At 39.0% G+C, this 15,753-nt stretch overlaps 1 protein-coding gene across 2 annotated transcripts in view; it reads right to left on the reverse strand.

The window, feature by feature from the left end:
• limk1a (LIM domain kinase 1a) overlaps window positions 1-15,753 on the reverse strand; it is a 45,373-nt gene that overhangs the window by 21,460 nt on the left and 8,160 nt on the right. The window contains exons 1-2 of one of the 2 annotated variants that reach the window (XM_054622724.1): window positions 14,432-14,539; window positions 3,191-3,329 (exon numbers count right to left, since the gene is read on the reverse strand). In XM_054622724.1, coding sequence (XP_054478699.1) covers window positions 3,191-3,329; window positions 14,432-14,523 — 231 coding nt within the window. In that variant the 5' untranslated portion in view covers window positions 14,524-14,539. Of the gene's footprint in view, window positions 1-3,190; window positions 3,330-14,431; window positions 14,540-15,753 lie in introns of those variants that run through there. The other variant, XM_054622641.1, reaches the window with a different exon arrangement.

Here is a 15,753-nt window from a genome sequence, read left to right on the forward strand (position 1 = left end):
AACAAATCCCTTGTGTCTTGATTCAAGGCTTCCTCATTAATTTCTCATCATCAACAAACATTACAGTTATCAAACAAAAGGACAAACAATCTGTGGCGAAAATCTGAACTCCTTGGTGGAAGTCTATATAATGTTGCAAGAGTGTAGTTTTTTTTATTGTTTGACATTTTTCACCTTTATCTGACAGAGTAGAACGGGTAGAAATGGAGGGACTAGGACATTTATAAAAGGTCCCATGGCTGGAATCGAACCAAGGTCATAGTGGTCATATGGCTTGTACCGTAAACAAATAATAGAAGGTGGCAGCGAGAACGGCTCCAAATCTTGAACAGTATCGGGTGCACAGAAGTGGCAAGGACAGAAGACACAAAGTAACTACACTGACAAATAAAGGGTGTTTTTGTGTTTATTATGGGCAAAAAACAAACATATTTCAGCTAGATGCGTTGACACTGTTCATAGCTTCTGGCGTTTGTTTTTTGCTCACAACATACAAAAAAACCTCTATCTGTGAGAGCTGGTGCTTTGTTTCTTATGTACTGTAACCACTCGGATACCAGGGTTATGATTGAACATTTGGAAAACTATTCCCAAACATTGATTTTTTTTTTTAAAGTGCAAGACTCATGTATAGAGTATAGTCACCTTCATTTGCTCTACGTTTCTGTCCACGGACTCTGAATCATAGCATCATAGAATTGTTTTCATTGTGACAGAAACCTTTTCAGGTGCAGTGCCATCAGTCATCTTAAAAATAGGACTGTGTTTCCCTACAAATCTGCATCAGAGTGACTTTGAAGCTCTGGAGTGGATTCCTTTTTTCTGGGTGTGGCACAGACGAATGAAGCTGACCTTCAGCTCTACATAGTTATACAATTGGTCTGGCCATCTTGGCAGAGGCTGATTGGCTGACCGATATCAAATTTACTAAAATCAGTGTCTTTGCACTGTAAGAGGAGCAATAAACCAGAGAAGGAGAGAGAAGAGGGATGCAATCTCTCAACCTAATTCCCTTTAGAGTCTCCTATATGTTTCATTACTGAGATTGCACTGTCTGGAGGCAAAGTAAATGATAAAACACACACACACACACACACACACACACACACACACACACACACACACACACACACACACACACACACACACACACACACACACACACACACACACACACACACACACTCACACTCAGAGATGCAGAGAAAGGCCAAGCCATGAATGATTTCTGGTCATGGTGACCATGACACATGGTGACCTGCCAGAAGCTGCTGGCTGCTGTATCTGACCGGGGGCGAAAATGTGTCAAAGAAGATGCTTCATGTGCAACGAATGAACTCAGCTTTTTATTTTAACCGGCTTCTCCTTTAAAAGGACCACCAACAGTCAGTGAATTATTGATTCAGTCCATAGTCTGGGTTTTGGGAGGCTCTAGGGACCACTCATTGCCTCAACTGGCCAGGACATATATTGTATCAGTCCCATTTTACTTTCTTAAGATGATCTAAAAGAAACATTTAAATAACAAATACTTACCAGTACTGATAGTTTGTCTAAAATAAATCTAAAACACATAACATATTACCCATAATTTAGTATAATTTACCAGCACAAATTGAAAAAAAAAAGGAAGTTAAATCCCACTTCAGAAAGGATTTAAACATTTTGGTGTGTCTGCTACTAATGAATGCAAATGCTGAGTTAGTGTTTCCTGTGATCATTTCCTGTCATATAAGCTTCATGTAAAGTAGACAGGCGGTAGTTTTTTCCCGAATATGAGCCTCATACGGTTGACAAAGTTTTCATATCGTCTGCTGCCATGGCTGATAATTCCAACACAACATGGATTACAAAAAACAATTATACAAAGTTTAGCAGTGATGAATACCCATCACAAATTACAAAAAGCCACAGAGATGTCTTCAGATGTCTTATTTTGTCTCTTTAAATTCAGTTTATTGTCACAAAGACACAAATCCTTACAAATGAGAAGTTGGGACTCGAGAGTGGTTGGCATATTTGCTATAAACAATATTTATGATGAATTGATTATCAAAATAGTTGCTGATTAACTAATTGACAATAAGACACGCCTTAACTGCGTTTAGGCTGTGTTTTAATGGTCGTTTTACTCTTTAGTATGACAACGGGTTTAGTAAATTGAGAGATGCTAAACTAAACATTCATCATAGGTGTTTTGTATGTGATTTTGTAGAGGTGTGTGTGTGTGTGTGTGTGTGTGTGTGTGTGTGTGTGTGTGTGTGTGTGTGTGTGTGTGTGTGTGTGTGTGTGTGTGTGTGTGTGCTTCTGCAAACCAAAGCCCTGAAAATGACCTTGCATTTGTACTCAGAGGTGGTACTCAAAGCTCAGTGTTTGGGGCTGAACAAAGCATCTAAATTGCACTGCTTTGACACAACCTCAGCTGAACCTCCCCAACCAGCTCAGCGGGGGTGAGTTCATTCTGAGCAGGAGATGACCAGACAGGCACAAAAAATACACCACTACCTGAGGAAAATTACATTGCACCTTCATTTGTGCTGCTGCTTGCTTTTCACTGAAAGGAAAACAGAGCCCTTTGACAACATATTCTATTTCAGCAGCATACAGTATTAATCAGTTTCCTCAAGCTTTGAATGTGTGTGATTCCATCACTAATCAACAAATAGACACGACTCTCCTTTGATGCTTGTATCTTGTCTTTTCTATTATGCAGCAGCACTTTTCAGCGGAGGCTCACTGTATTGTTTATCTGCTTTCCGGCCCTTTGACCACATCTATTCTGCACACGAACCTCTCTGCTCTCTTGTGTCACAACAACAGCTCCGACTTTCACTGGTGGTCTGTAAGACAATCTGATAAAGCAGCCAAAGGCCTCAGGGTCAGTTACTGGTCTGGCACAGATCCTTCGTGTATGTATGTATGTATGTATGTTGTCACACACCAACCGGTGAGGCTGTGCATGCATGGACTCAGGTGTGTGTGTGTGTGTGTGTGTGTGTGTGTGTGTGTGTGTGTGTGTGTGTGTGTGTGTGTGTGTGTGTGTGTGTGTGTGTGTGTGTGTGTGTTTGTCGTCTGGCATGTATGTGCGTTGTGTGGGTGTCAAAGCTGAAAGCTGTAACTCGAGGTTCATCAGCAAACAAAGAACCAGTCAGGTGATGAGAGATGAGAGTCAGCGGGTGGATCCTCTTACCATGATGAGGCCGGTGGTGATCGGGTCGTTGCAGCCGTGGCAAAGCTCCCCGAATTTGGCCCAGTAGTCCTTCTTGCAGAAGAGCCGTCCATCTTTTTCATAATACCAGTGGGACAGCGAAGCACTGCACTCACAGCACCTGACAGAAAAGACGAAAAGAGATACATGAGCAGCTGAGCAATTAATTAACACCCTTTCAAAAAATAGTGAACACTTTAAGGTACCAGAACTCAGAGTGATGTACTGAAATGCACAACTAACAGTCCAAAACCCAAAGTTATTCAATTTACAAAACATGTTTGAAAAGCTGGAGCAAGAATACATTGTTGAAACTTGTTGAAAACAATGACTAGAACACTCAATTCTTGATGAAAATTGTTAATTAATGCCCGTGAAATAAGTAATTGATTAATCAATTATTATTTTCCAGCACTAGTTGTATCATATGTATTTCTACGTTTGAAACAGGAAACACAGTGTCTGACAGCAGTTCAGACTTCCAGGTACTTTAAAATGTTAGTGTGTTGACAGAGCATGATGTTGTACTGCACTCTCTAAACATTACTTGGCTCTTCTAATGACACCATGCAGGGCCTCAAATTATAGTTTTCATGGTGATAATAATCCCTGTGTGGATCTATCACACACCACCATGAGGTGGAACGGACAAATGAGAGATCAAACCAAAACACACAACTATGACTGGACCAAAGAAAACATAGTAATGGCACAACGGACGAACACAAAACAACAATGTAACTGCAGCAAATAACAACATGCTTTACAGTGCTGTCTGTGACATTTATTAACATTTTCATCAACCAACATCCTTATTTATATTAATCCCAATCGTATTTATATTAATCTGTATATCCTTGAGGTTTGTTTTGACCATAGACTGAATATAAGAAGTGGATGTAGTCACCAGGATATCACACATTGGTTTGTGGACCGCCGTTTTGAAAGTTCTGCAATTTGGCCGTCTTGGTAGCTTCACTTTCAGGGTGGAAATCAAACTAAACAGCAGGAGGAGTCCCACCAAATATCAATTGGTCGATTTTTATAGTAAATATAACGTTATATAACCAATGCGTCTCGTATCAGTGTTTGTTGGATGTACAGGGTTATGACGTTCCTCTAGACATTACCGTAAATTACGAACAGGCTATGACGGAAGTTGACAGCGCGTCTCCTAGCAACGCCGCCTCTCAGACATCAGTCAACAGTTGTCATGTTGGTACCCACCAAGGTCAATGCTGTTTCCACCAATTGATGTGGCTAAAAAGATTTAATCCTCTTTTGAAACAAGGAAGAAATGTCCAATTTCAAATGGCTGCAGTACTAATTTTATTAATATAACACCACTGGTGTAGAGATATTATGCAAGACTCCCATTCTAATCACCGAGAGTTTGATTCCCTGGCTGTGGACAAATTTTAGTGCATGTCGTTTTCTCAATTGACAATTAAGTTGAATCTTATCTTATTTCCTTTCACAAAAAGTGTCTCTCATTTATTGAAATTACAGTACAATTTAATTAAAAAAAAATCTGAAATTGAACCTGTTTTCAATATACTTTTGCTCAGACAGTCTGAGCATCAGACATAGTCATCAGTAGAGCTCTGTCTGGTCTGTCTGTAAAAGTCCAGAGTGATGTCAGCCTGATAGACATCAGATGCTGACAGAGTGAAGGTCGGATGACAAAGAGTCGGAGACAGACAATGTGTGATAATTTGGAGACAAGAATGAGGGGAGGATATAAAAAACACACATTTAGTCAAGAGACAATGCAAATAAACAAACACATTATTCTGCAAAATCTGGTTTTGATATGCAAGACAGTGATAAAACTTTATTTCCTGGTAAGTAATGACATATGATAAAAGAAAGAAGCTGTCAACAATCCCATGTAACTCAGGCCTCATCTGTTGGTGGAAAGACAAACAGGGATAATCCAGGTAGCACCTTACTGGTCTTCCCTTGATTAGAAAATGTGTCTTTATGTGTTCATTTTCATTATGCCTTGTTATTAATATATCTTTATGTATTCGTTGATGTGGCTAAGCCGGGACATTTGCTCTCCATGTGGCCATAAATCAAAATGTGTGCTAATCCCTTTGCTTATGGTAAAAGCATTTCTGTATGTGAGTTTAATGCACTTGCATCTGCGTGCTTGCAGGCTTGTATAAATCCGTCTGTGTATGAAGGCCATGACTAAGTGAGTGTCTCCACTCCTTCCCAGTGGAGCTTCCCTCCCATCGGCCAGCTGTCTGGCCTCCCAGCTCATGGCAGCTTAAAACCAGGACTGTTTGCTCTGAGAATTTTAAAGATATAGATCTCATCTCATCCAAAATTTGCTGTTTACATTTACATATGATTAAAATTTCTTCATTTTATTGACATTAGTGAGTTCTAAGTGTCTCACTCTTATGTGACAATTATAAAAACACTGGTTGTCTAACTTTCTGGCAAAACCTACAAACGTTAAAATTAAACATTACATTCAACATTAAAATAAATAATGATATATTGATTACAATGCATACTTTGTCCTTGTATGATTTCATTTTACACTCACGCAGGGCTGCAACAAGAAAATTAATCGCTAGCTATATGCTAATCAATTAATTGTTTCTTTTTCACACAAAATGACAAACATTTCGCAGCACAAGTTTCTCATTTGTGATTTACTTATTTTCTTTGTCCTATTTGACTCTAGATGTCAATTTGGGCTTTCGGAAACTAGTGATTGGCAGTTTTCATTTCTATCTGACATTTAATGGACCAAATAATGAATACATTAATAAAGAAAATAATCTGCTGATTAATCAATAATAATAATACTAGTAATAGTGGTTAGTTGCAGCAGAGACAAGAAGACACTTTGCTGTTGAACACGTTTGTGGCTGGTTGGTAAAGTAACAACTAAGAACTAATTTAAATATTCAGCAGATGCAGCAACTCCCTTTGACTTTGCCAGAGATGTTGCAGCTTCTGTATAATCCCGTACATACACAAATATAACCTTGCAGCACATGCAGACCCACACACACCATTTATTCACCAGACAGACAGGCACACCCACTCTTCCCAGCATCTGCATGCGGAGCTTCACTGCAGCTCTGCAGATTGAGGCAGGGCTGCTTCAGTATGCAGCGTGTTTGGGTGAGCATGGGGGGAGGAGGAGACTTGGAAGTGGGTCAAGGCTTTCAGGAGACGTCCGCAGCACCGAGCCAGGAGCTACTCAGCTGTCTTGGCTCTCTGCCACTCAATAACTGCCTTTCCCTGCACACATGCAACCTGCGAACCCCTGCTGGGGCAAAGTCATACCTAGGGAGGATACACACAAGTGCATATAGACACACACACACACACACACACACACACACACACACACACACACACACACACACACACACACACACACACACACACACACACACACACACACACACACACACACACACACACACACAGAGGGAGGAGTGATCTTTGAGCTCTAAGGTTCAGTTCCTTCGTCGTAAAACCTCTCGGAGCAGAGCTGGGAGTGGCAGCAGAGTACCAACGGTATGAGTGAATACATTATCGGCTCCCAGATGAAGACGCCAAATTTCTGCCTTCAGGACAAGAATCTTATCTCAGAGTCGGCAGAGACAGGCGGCAATGCTCAAAACTTCAATGAATATATAAAAAACATCCATCCTGATAAAAAAAGAAGCTTTTTTTCCAGTTAGTGTTTCAACGTGGGTTTGTGCTCTCATTTTGAGTTTTTTATATGACTGTGTTTGTGTGTGCATCGGCACGGACGTGTAAGAGGATTATCAGTGTTAAAGACTCATAGCGTCTTTGCCCACTCTGTAATGAACCTCCTAAAATATCTAGCTGGATACAAAGCTTAGCAGTCTCTCTCTCTTACACCTGACTGTGAAAAAAATCTAATAAATATTACATGCCCTTCAGCAAAAAAAATCAGTGATGTTGTTCAAGGACAGAAAAATAAATGAATTTGAGAAAATCTGTAAGACTAGAATAAGACAAAAGGACAATAAAGACAAAATAACAAGCGTTTGATTGATTTAAGACGCAGTGACCAAGGACATAAAACTCAAAAGAAAACAAAAAGCAGGATGTCCAGACATAAATAACTCCCCTGAAGTGAAAGGCAGCAGAGCAGATTCAGACGCCATGAAAACCAGCTGGATCCCCCCGAGGATCCGCAAAAAACCAATGACAGAGAGGATGAGAACGAGGGAGTCGAGTGAGTAAATCTGCAATTGTCCCCCCTCCTGCTCAAATCCCTGATGGAATTAGCTAAAAGTGTGTGAGAGGGAAATAAATTCCTTTTTCCAGGTCAAGAGGAGGCAGCCTCTAACCTTCCTGTTTCTGTGTTCGCTAAGATTTGATTCTAGCTGGGTTCTGTCACAATTACTTCACAAGATACTGGTAATCTGGAGGGTTTTGGGATACTGCAAATTTTACATTTGACGGGATGATGCTGCTAGGTGAAAAGTAAGGGGATCAGTTTATACAGTTCATCTTACAAAGACAATGAATGAGAAGAAGTGGTAGACCAATCAATATTGACCAAAAACATTCAAACATATTGTTGATTATTAGATTGTTTCACCCCTTCAAATGAAAAAATCTGAGAATGTAAAATCACTCTCTGAACATATGTAACATGTGATGAGGTGTCTATATTCTTTTAAACTTTAGGGGTCATAAGGCAAAAATGTTTGTTGCAATTCTCAATATGTGGATTTGACACCTTAAAAAAAGCATTAGTTTAGTATAAACACACAAACAAGTATGAATAAGTGTGTTTGTTGTGGGCGTGTGTTTTGTAAGGACTGAAATTTTATATTTTTTTAATTATGGTACGCCAGATGAATTATCCATATGCTGCATTTTATTAGTGCACTATAATTTATGTTTATTATTCCCAGTGAGAAAGTCTCATTGGACAGGTTCATGATCTAATATGTTTTTGAATGACCATGCATCCTATTAGTCATGCAGGCGGCCTGACCCGGGTCAATACCTAACATGATTAATATGTCCCAGTTGATGTGAATGAGCTTCATAGTTGAATGAAAACCCCATCAGGTCTGAATGAATGAATGAAATCAAATTCCCTGAGGGATTGTACTGCTGAAGAGGATCAGTAAATTCATTGACGGAGAACTTACATACTTACACTAAAACAATGAAACAAGCATTATTCATTAACTCATTTGACAATTATTTCATAGTTTCCGTTCAAAATGTAAAATAATCAGCAGAATTATCAATAATAAAAACATGTTTTAGTGCCAGGCTTACAGTTAACTGCCTATCAAAATGAAGGCAAAGCCGAGGTCACAAAGAAACACACGCATATGCGCATGGAAATGGCAGACATGCAGATGGACAATTAATTATTAATTAAGGTTAAATGCTTCCATTATTCGATTGTTGGTGAAGCATGCAGAGCTGTGTGGTGTAACATGTTTGAGTCTGCCCTGCAGCTGATCAGCTAAACAACACTAAGATGTAGTATTTTTGTTTTCTGACACATTATTATGTGCTATTACCATATAGTCCATATCTTAACCGGGGCTGCAATTAACCATTATTCATTTAATTTATTTATTATTGAATACTTTTGCAATTTGTTTTGCAAAGTTAAAAAAAAGAAGCTGAAAATGTACTATTTGCCTTTTTTTTCAAAATGTTTTAGTTTTAGTCAACTAATGGTTGCAGTTCTAACCTGAACAAAGCAGTGCAGCTACTTTATTCAAACATACAGCTGTTGTATTTTATATTCATGGCTCACAGTGTGACGTCTTTCAAGATAAACCCTCAAATGATTTCCAGTGAAATAAATACATGACAAATCAAGTTGACCATCCAGCTCTGGTCAGCATGTTATGTTGTGTGTGTTTGTGTGTTTGTTTGTGTTTGTGTTTGTGTGTGTGTGTGTGTGTGTGTGTGTGTGTGTGTGTGTGTGTGTGTGTGTGTGTGTGTGTGTGTGTGTGTGTGTGTGTGTTCATGTAGCCACAGGTCATTAAATGACGCGTGGGCTAACACCGCCACAGGAAGCAGGAGGAGTCAAAAGGAAACAGTGTGTGTGTTCTGGTGGAGGTGCGAGCATCTTCATTACCAACTGACAGATGCAGAGCTGAAAGATTTACGAGGAGCCACACCTCTGAAATACCCCCCGACACACACATGCACACATGTGCACGTCCTCATAAATAATTAAAATCTTCGAGCATCTGTGCCGAGCTCAGAAGAACCATCCATCTCCTCTCTATCTGCAAAGACAGCAGAAATGCTGTTTAGTACTTCTGATCAATAAGCCGATACACAGGTCTGCCGGGCCTTCCAGTAAAATCAGGACAGTCAGACAATAAACGTTGAGCAACTCGAGAATAATAAATGTGTCTGCTGCGAGAAAAAGTACTCAGCTGTTGTTACTTGCAGGCTAAGCCAAAATCCTCACAGACAAAGAGAAAATACAACCTTTGGGAAAGAGATGAGGGGGTTGTGGGTTAGAGGGATAAACACACGCACACACACACACACACACACACACACACACACACACACACACACACACACACACACAGACGGGTGAGAGACTGTCTGGGGGAGACCCCTCTCTCTCCCCTCAGAGGAGACATAAATAGATGGTGATTCCTGGTCCAGTGCCAAGATTTTCACTGCTCAGGAAAATGAAAGATTCCCACGTGGAGACGAGGATGAACGTACCAATGTGTGTGTATTTGCGTGCGAGTGTGTGTGTTTGCACACCAACAAACAAAATCTACCATTTACATTCATTTGGCTGAATTTGTTAGGTTTGATTCACACACAGACACACACACACACACATTCAAGGACACATTCATCCCGTTCCCACGCGCCCCCTTTTTTGTTCCCCTTATTTCATCTTCCCCCCTCTCGTACCCTCCTCCTTCACCATGGCAACACAGAATGCCACAGCCATGATGTCACCCTCTCACATAAAACAGAAGCATTACCTCATCACTGGGTGGTTTTTCTCTACCAGGAAATCCCTCAGCCAATCAGGCTTCAGTCTGTTCCCTTGACCTTGTCAAACACAAGCTCAGCAGCTTTTAGACCTGCGTTAACCCCTCGAGGAATTTGTATTTGCTACAATTTACTAACTAAAACATGGTAGAGGAGAGCTGGTTGTGCATTTTAAACAGCAGTTATAATTGCGCCCTCAGTAGCTTTGGCTCTGCTCTGACTCTGGGAGACAATCTCTTTGTGTGTGGCCCTGTGGTCCATTCAGCTGGTAAACAGGAGCCCCGTCAGACTGTGAGTGAATGATGAGCACTGCAGCAGTTTCCTTTGTGACCATTAAGCCGCCCTGACTGACTGGCTGTCAGCATAGTCGGTCTGGGGCCGTCTCACTTGTTCCACTGAGAGGAAATGATAATTCAGCGAACTCTGGAAAACCATGAGGAGTGTTTCAGCAGGATTAAGGAGTGACATCAGAGCTCCTGTTCATTATCAGGTCTTTAACAGAGTAGTTTAGAGCGTCTCTGACAGTTTAGACACAAACAGAGGAAACTGATACATGAAGTGAACCTCATGGTGGGTGAAGACAGCCAAGTGAGTCACTTCAGGCTGAAATAATTAAATACAAATATTAATAATCAAAGCTGTGAATTAAACATTAAACAGGCTTCATGATAAGTTTAGTGAAACTGAATACTTCACAATGTAAATTAGAAATGTAACGGGAACTATCATAGATAGTAAGCAGTCTATAGGAACTATCTTCTAATATATTGGCCACCACTTAAGTCCAAAATAATATTTACAATTTTTCTCCCAAAAAATCCAAAGTTTATACAAAAGTAGCACCTGATCCAAGAAATAAAACTTCAGCTGTCTTGATCTCGAGAGCTTAACGGCGCCTATGTTTGCATCATGTCAGAGACAGTTGGGATTAAGTCGAACAGAAATCTAACCAGAATGAATTGTGCGGTGAGCGTGCCTATTGAGATCTAGAAAGACCAATTGGAGAAACAGATTGATGCATTTGTAATACTCACAGTTATCACAACAGTAACTATTTTATCATTTAGCATGACGTAAATGGTAGAAATACAGCATTCACGTTACAAAATAATCTACCAGGAATGTGTGCTTTTGATAAGAAAAAGCAGCACCTTGTTAGATGACGTCGCTTTGTGTCACAGTAAAGGTTCAGCCAAGTGGAATTCAGTAATGACCTTTAATGCTTAACTTTTAAGCCAACAGGGAAGTCCTAAAGGTGCCATCATGTATACAAACGTGTTTTCATGACACCTGAGCAGACTCCATTCAATGAAATCATAGAGTGCAGGCTAGTTTTGTATGATAAGGTATCTTTAAGTGTCTGCATTCTGATACAGACAAATACTTTTATAAAACTATCAAGGTCAAATGGAAAAGTGACAGGACTCACAAAATAGAGAGAAAATGAGGGCGTTAATCTTCCTTTCTTCACATGCAGGGTTTAAGTCTGGAGTTTATCAGGTGCAAACAGGACAAAATTGAATTTTCAAAGTGTGATTAAAGTATTGTAGTGAGAGTCAAAGGTTGAAGCTCGGGAACAGGTGATTAATCTAAAAGTTCCAACACACAGGACGACTCCGTTCTCTGAAAGTGTTATCAGCAGGTATGAACTCTGGTGACATTACGGCAAGGAGGACGAGGAGTTCTTGGTGCATACACAGAGCAAAGTGTCACTGGATGAGCGGAAAAAGAGAATATTCATCCAAAAGCTTACAGCTTTCAGTGCAAAAATGATAACATTATATATAATAATGAATGTATCACATGGTTTATGTGATGGACTGGAGGTGTCACAATAGAACTCTTTCTCTCATGAAGTTTACTCTTTACTTACTCACTTAACCTTTTTTTTGATTGAAAAAAAATAGAAGATACAATTATATTAATGTAGCTCAAAACAACATACTTTAGGTAGGGTCAAATTAAGTTTCATATGAAATAACACATATATACGTAAAGGAAAGAAAATAGGTTTGTATAGTAGGAAATGTTTCAGGTTTGTAACAAGGATTCAGATTATTTCGGTATAACTATTGAAAAATCTAAACAACAGGTATCTGTAGATTTGACTTTGTCTTTACAAAAAATGATTTAATTATTCATTTAGACAAACTGTTAAATATGATGTGCATCGTCTCTGTCTGCAGCTGGATTAATAATTGATTGGTCAACTGTAAAAAAATCACAAATGCCATCCCCAAAAATCTGACATGCATGGTGCATTCTCAAGTATGGCCAAATTCCTTAAATAATGATACAAATTAATTTTATTTATATAGCACCTTCCATGCATAAAATGCAGCTCAAAGTGCTTTATCGAGAATAAATAAAAACAAGCAATGAAACATGCAATGTCATTATAAGAGTCAAAAAGTAGAAAAAAATATATATTAAATCGGCCAAGCGTCATGGCAAAAAACAAAGTACTGTACTGTTCGTACATATTTACACAATTATAAATAAACATAAGGACAATGTTATTACTGGCTTTCTTGGAGTAAAATAAAAACTAGAAGTTTGAGATGAACAAATGAGTTTTCCTGTTGACAGCCTGGTAGTGCTGGATAACATGCTTATCTGCTTTAAAAAACACACACATGCAAACACACACACACACACACGCACAGCTCCACGTCTGAGAAACAAAAGACTTGCAAGGTCACCGTTAAGTATTTTTACTCAGAAAAACACAAATAAGTGAGATTACAGCTGATGATGTATAATAGCAACATTCAATGAGTCCACAATACACACAATGTCAGTCACATGTAGGACAGCAGGGCTTGATTCACTGTCTTGCTTTGACGAAAGAGGGAAGTCACTACGAAATATGTGTCTTTGTTTCCAGAGACAGAAGTGTGACTGACGTTTGCCAAGTCATGAGGGAAGTGAGAGACAACTTAAAGAGAAGTGGGTAAATCACCTGAACCCACAGAGAAACACCTTTCAGTCTATACATCCCTCTAACAAACTCTCACTATTACAAGATACTGTAGATTTGACACTGTGTGCAATTCAAACACTGAAAGATGAAGTTTTGCGCTTTGTGCTGAAGTGAAACAGACTCTCAGCTGCTTGATCGAAAAAAATAAACTTTGGTTTTCAGCTGAAACCATATAAGTTATTTTTCCCACAACCTTTTTCTAGTTTCTTTTTTTATTGTTTTATGAGATAGTATATTTAATATACCAAACGATTTATATGTCAATAATGATCATTGGTTGCAACTTCTATTAGGAAATAAGAAAGTACTTTAAACTTCAAAAGTGTTTGAACAAGTTTTGATAGCTCACTTTACTTTGTATATTTGATAAAAACTGTGCAAATCAGTATATAACTGTGGAAAAATTTGCCTAAATCTCAATTTCACCTGTATTCCCTGTTATATTCAAAAGAGCTTGGGCTGTTAGACAATTCATTGATTAGTTAATCAAAAGAAGAAATGTTTGGATACTATTTCATTTTTTTAAACAATAATGCAGAACATATGATGAATTCTGAAATTTGAGAATTTGCTTCTCTTCTTGGTCAAACATATTATAGCAGGTCACGCAGCAACACATGCAAAGGACATGGACATTATAGTAAATTTAATATTCTTGGTTTTTGGACTGTTTGTCGGACAAACAAGACATTTAAAGATATCACCTTGTTTTACGGACCAAACCATTCCTAAATTAATCAGGAAAATAGTCAGAATAATCGATAATGACAATGATTGTTAGAGTCTTATTTAACAGACTGCAAAACTGGAAAAGGGACAACAAGAGACTTAAAGTCATATAAATGCTCAGAATAATGGAAAGTTTGAACGTCTATTATTCTATTTGGTCACAAAGCAAACTCCATTTCCTGAAGAAGACCTTGTGATACGGTCAAAAGCCCAGGAACAAGCAGGTAAGTTGACCTTAAGTTAAGATAGTTTTGTTTCACTCAGTAATTGACAGTGTGCCATAACATAACTGTAACGTCCCGGGTTTAGTTCAGGCCCGGGACCTTTGTTGCATGTCACACCCTTCTCTCTCTTCTTCCCCACATTTCTACGCTGCCATCTGTCAAATACCCCAAATTACCCCCCAAAATCTTAATTCTATTAGGCCTGAGTGACATCCTCCTCAACTAAAAACTTATCAACATCCAGCCCCGTACTTCCACCGGTCAACTTACTTTCTGAGTTGCCTCTTGCTGCGTTGGTTCTTTGCTGACATGTCACCCGTGGGAGCGACGGTCCTGTTTTGACAGTCAGAAGACAGACTCATGTCAGCAGCTCTGATGCTCTACCAGCCTTGCTGTCACAACCGTTAGTGACTCTGTCTCTCTCTCTCTATCTCCCTTTCTCCCTTCCTCTACTTCCTCTCAGTGCAGCTGCACAGAGGGGTCATGCTTCTCCATCAGCTATTTCCTGTCCTCTGCCCCTCCCACTTCACATCCTTTTCTTCTTTTTATCCTCATTAGATCCACCCTGTTACTGTGAACTCCCTATTTCATTTAATATTCTTCAATACACTCAGTCAAATCACATTTTGCTATTATGCATCATCTATTAAACCCTCTCAACTCATTTCATCTACCATCCTCCTCACACGACGGTTATCACATAAGTTGACATCTGTGAAGAATTACCAAATTTAAGGGCGTAACTTGATTCACAGATACACAAACAAAAAGTCTCATTCAGGCTGCAACCCGTCTGTTCATAAACCAGCTGAGTCAGATACACTTCCATCAGCGTCATCGACCAACTGCTCAGATTGATCCAAACATTCTCAGACATCTTGACACATGGAAGAGCCTTGCGAATAATTCAGCAAATGCAGTATATCAGCTGATATCAGCTTCTGGCTAATATATACAGTATATATTGGTATTATTTGTATGTCTGCAAATCCAATTAAAAGACATTACAGTTCACCAATGTCAAATACATGTTTACAAATAAATATATGTCACATAGTTTGTCTGCGATAGAGCTCTGAAAAATTTATTTTATAACCAAAATGAAGTGGTCCTTATTAAAAAAAGTTTGTTTTTGTAACTTTTTAAAATGAAAAAACATTTCAGCCAATGTCTTTTTCTTAAAACTCTAAAATATCAATATCTGCCTCAAAACTGTCGTATTAGTCAGGCACACAGTTCTCTATAGTAACATAGGCACACAGTTCTCTATAGTAACATAGACACACAGTTCTCTATAGTAACATAGACACACAGTTCTCTATAGTAACACCTTTAAATAAATGTTAAGGCCTCTGCATGATGTATAAAACTAAACATAGGGGGCCTTTTACAATTTCAGATTTACATATGAAGCCCAGAGGTATTTCTCTTTAATTTCGTATATGATATATCATCAAGAAAAGCATCAAATCCTCACGCGAGGAGCTGAAACAGTAAGTCTCGCCTCATTAACATCACTGAACCATCAACACTGTCAGAGTTCAGTGTTGAGGTCCTGTATTCAGATTTATTTTTATTGACTCAGCTCGGTA

The sequence above is a fragment of the Anoplopoma fimbria genome, chromosome 1 (genome assembly GCF_027596085.1).
Source record: "Anoplopoma fimbria isolate UVic2021 breed Golden Eagle Sablefish chromosome 1, Afim_UVic_2022, whole genome shotgun sequence".
Lineage (NCBI taxonomy): Eukaryota > Metazoa > Chordata > Actinopteri > Perciformes > Anoplopomatidae > Anoplopoma > Anoplopoma fimbria.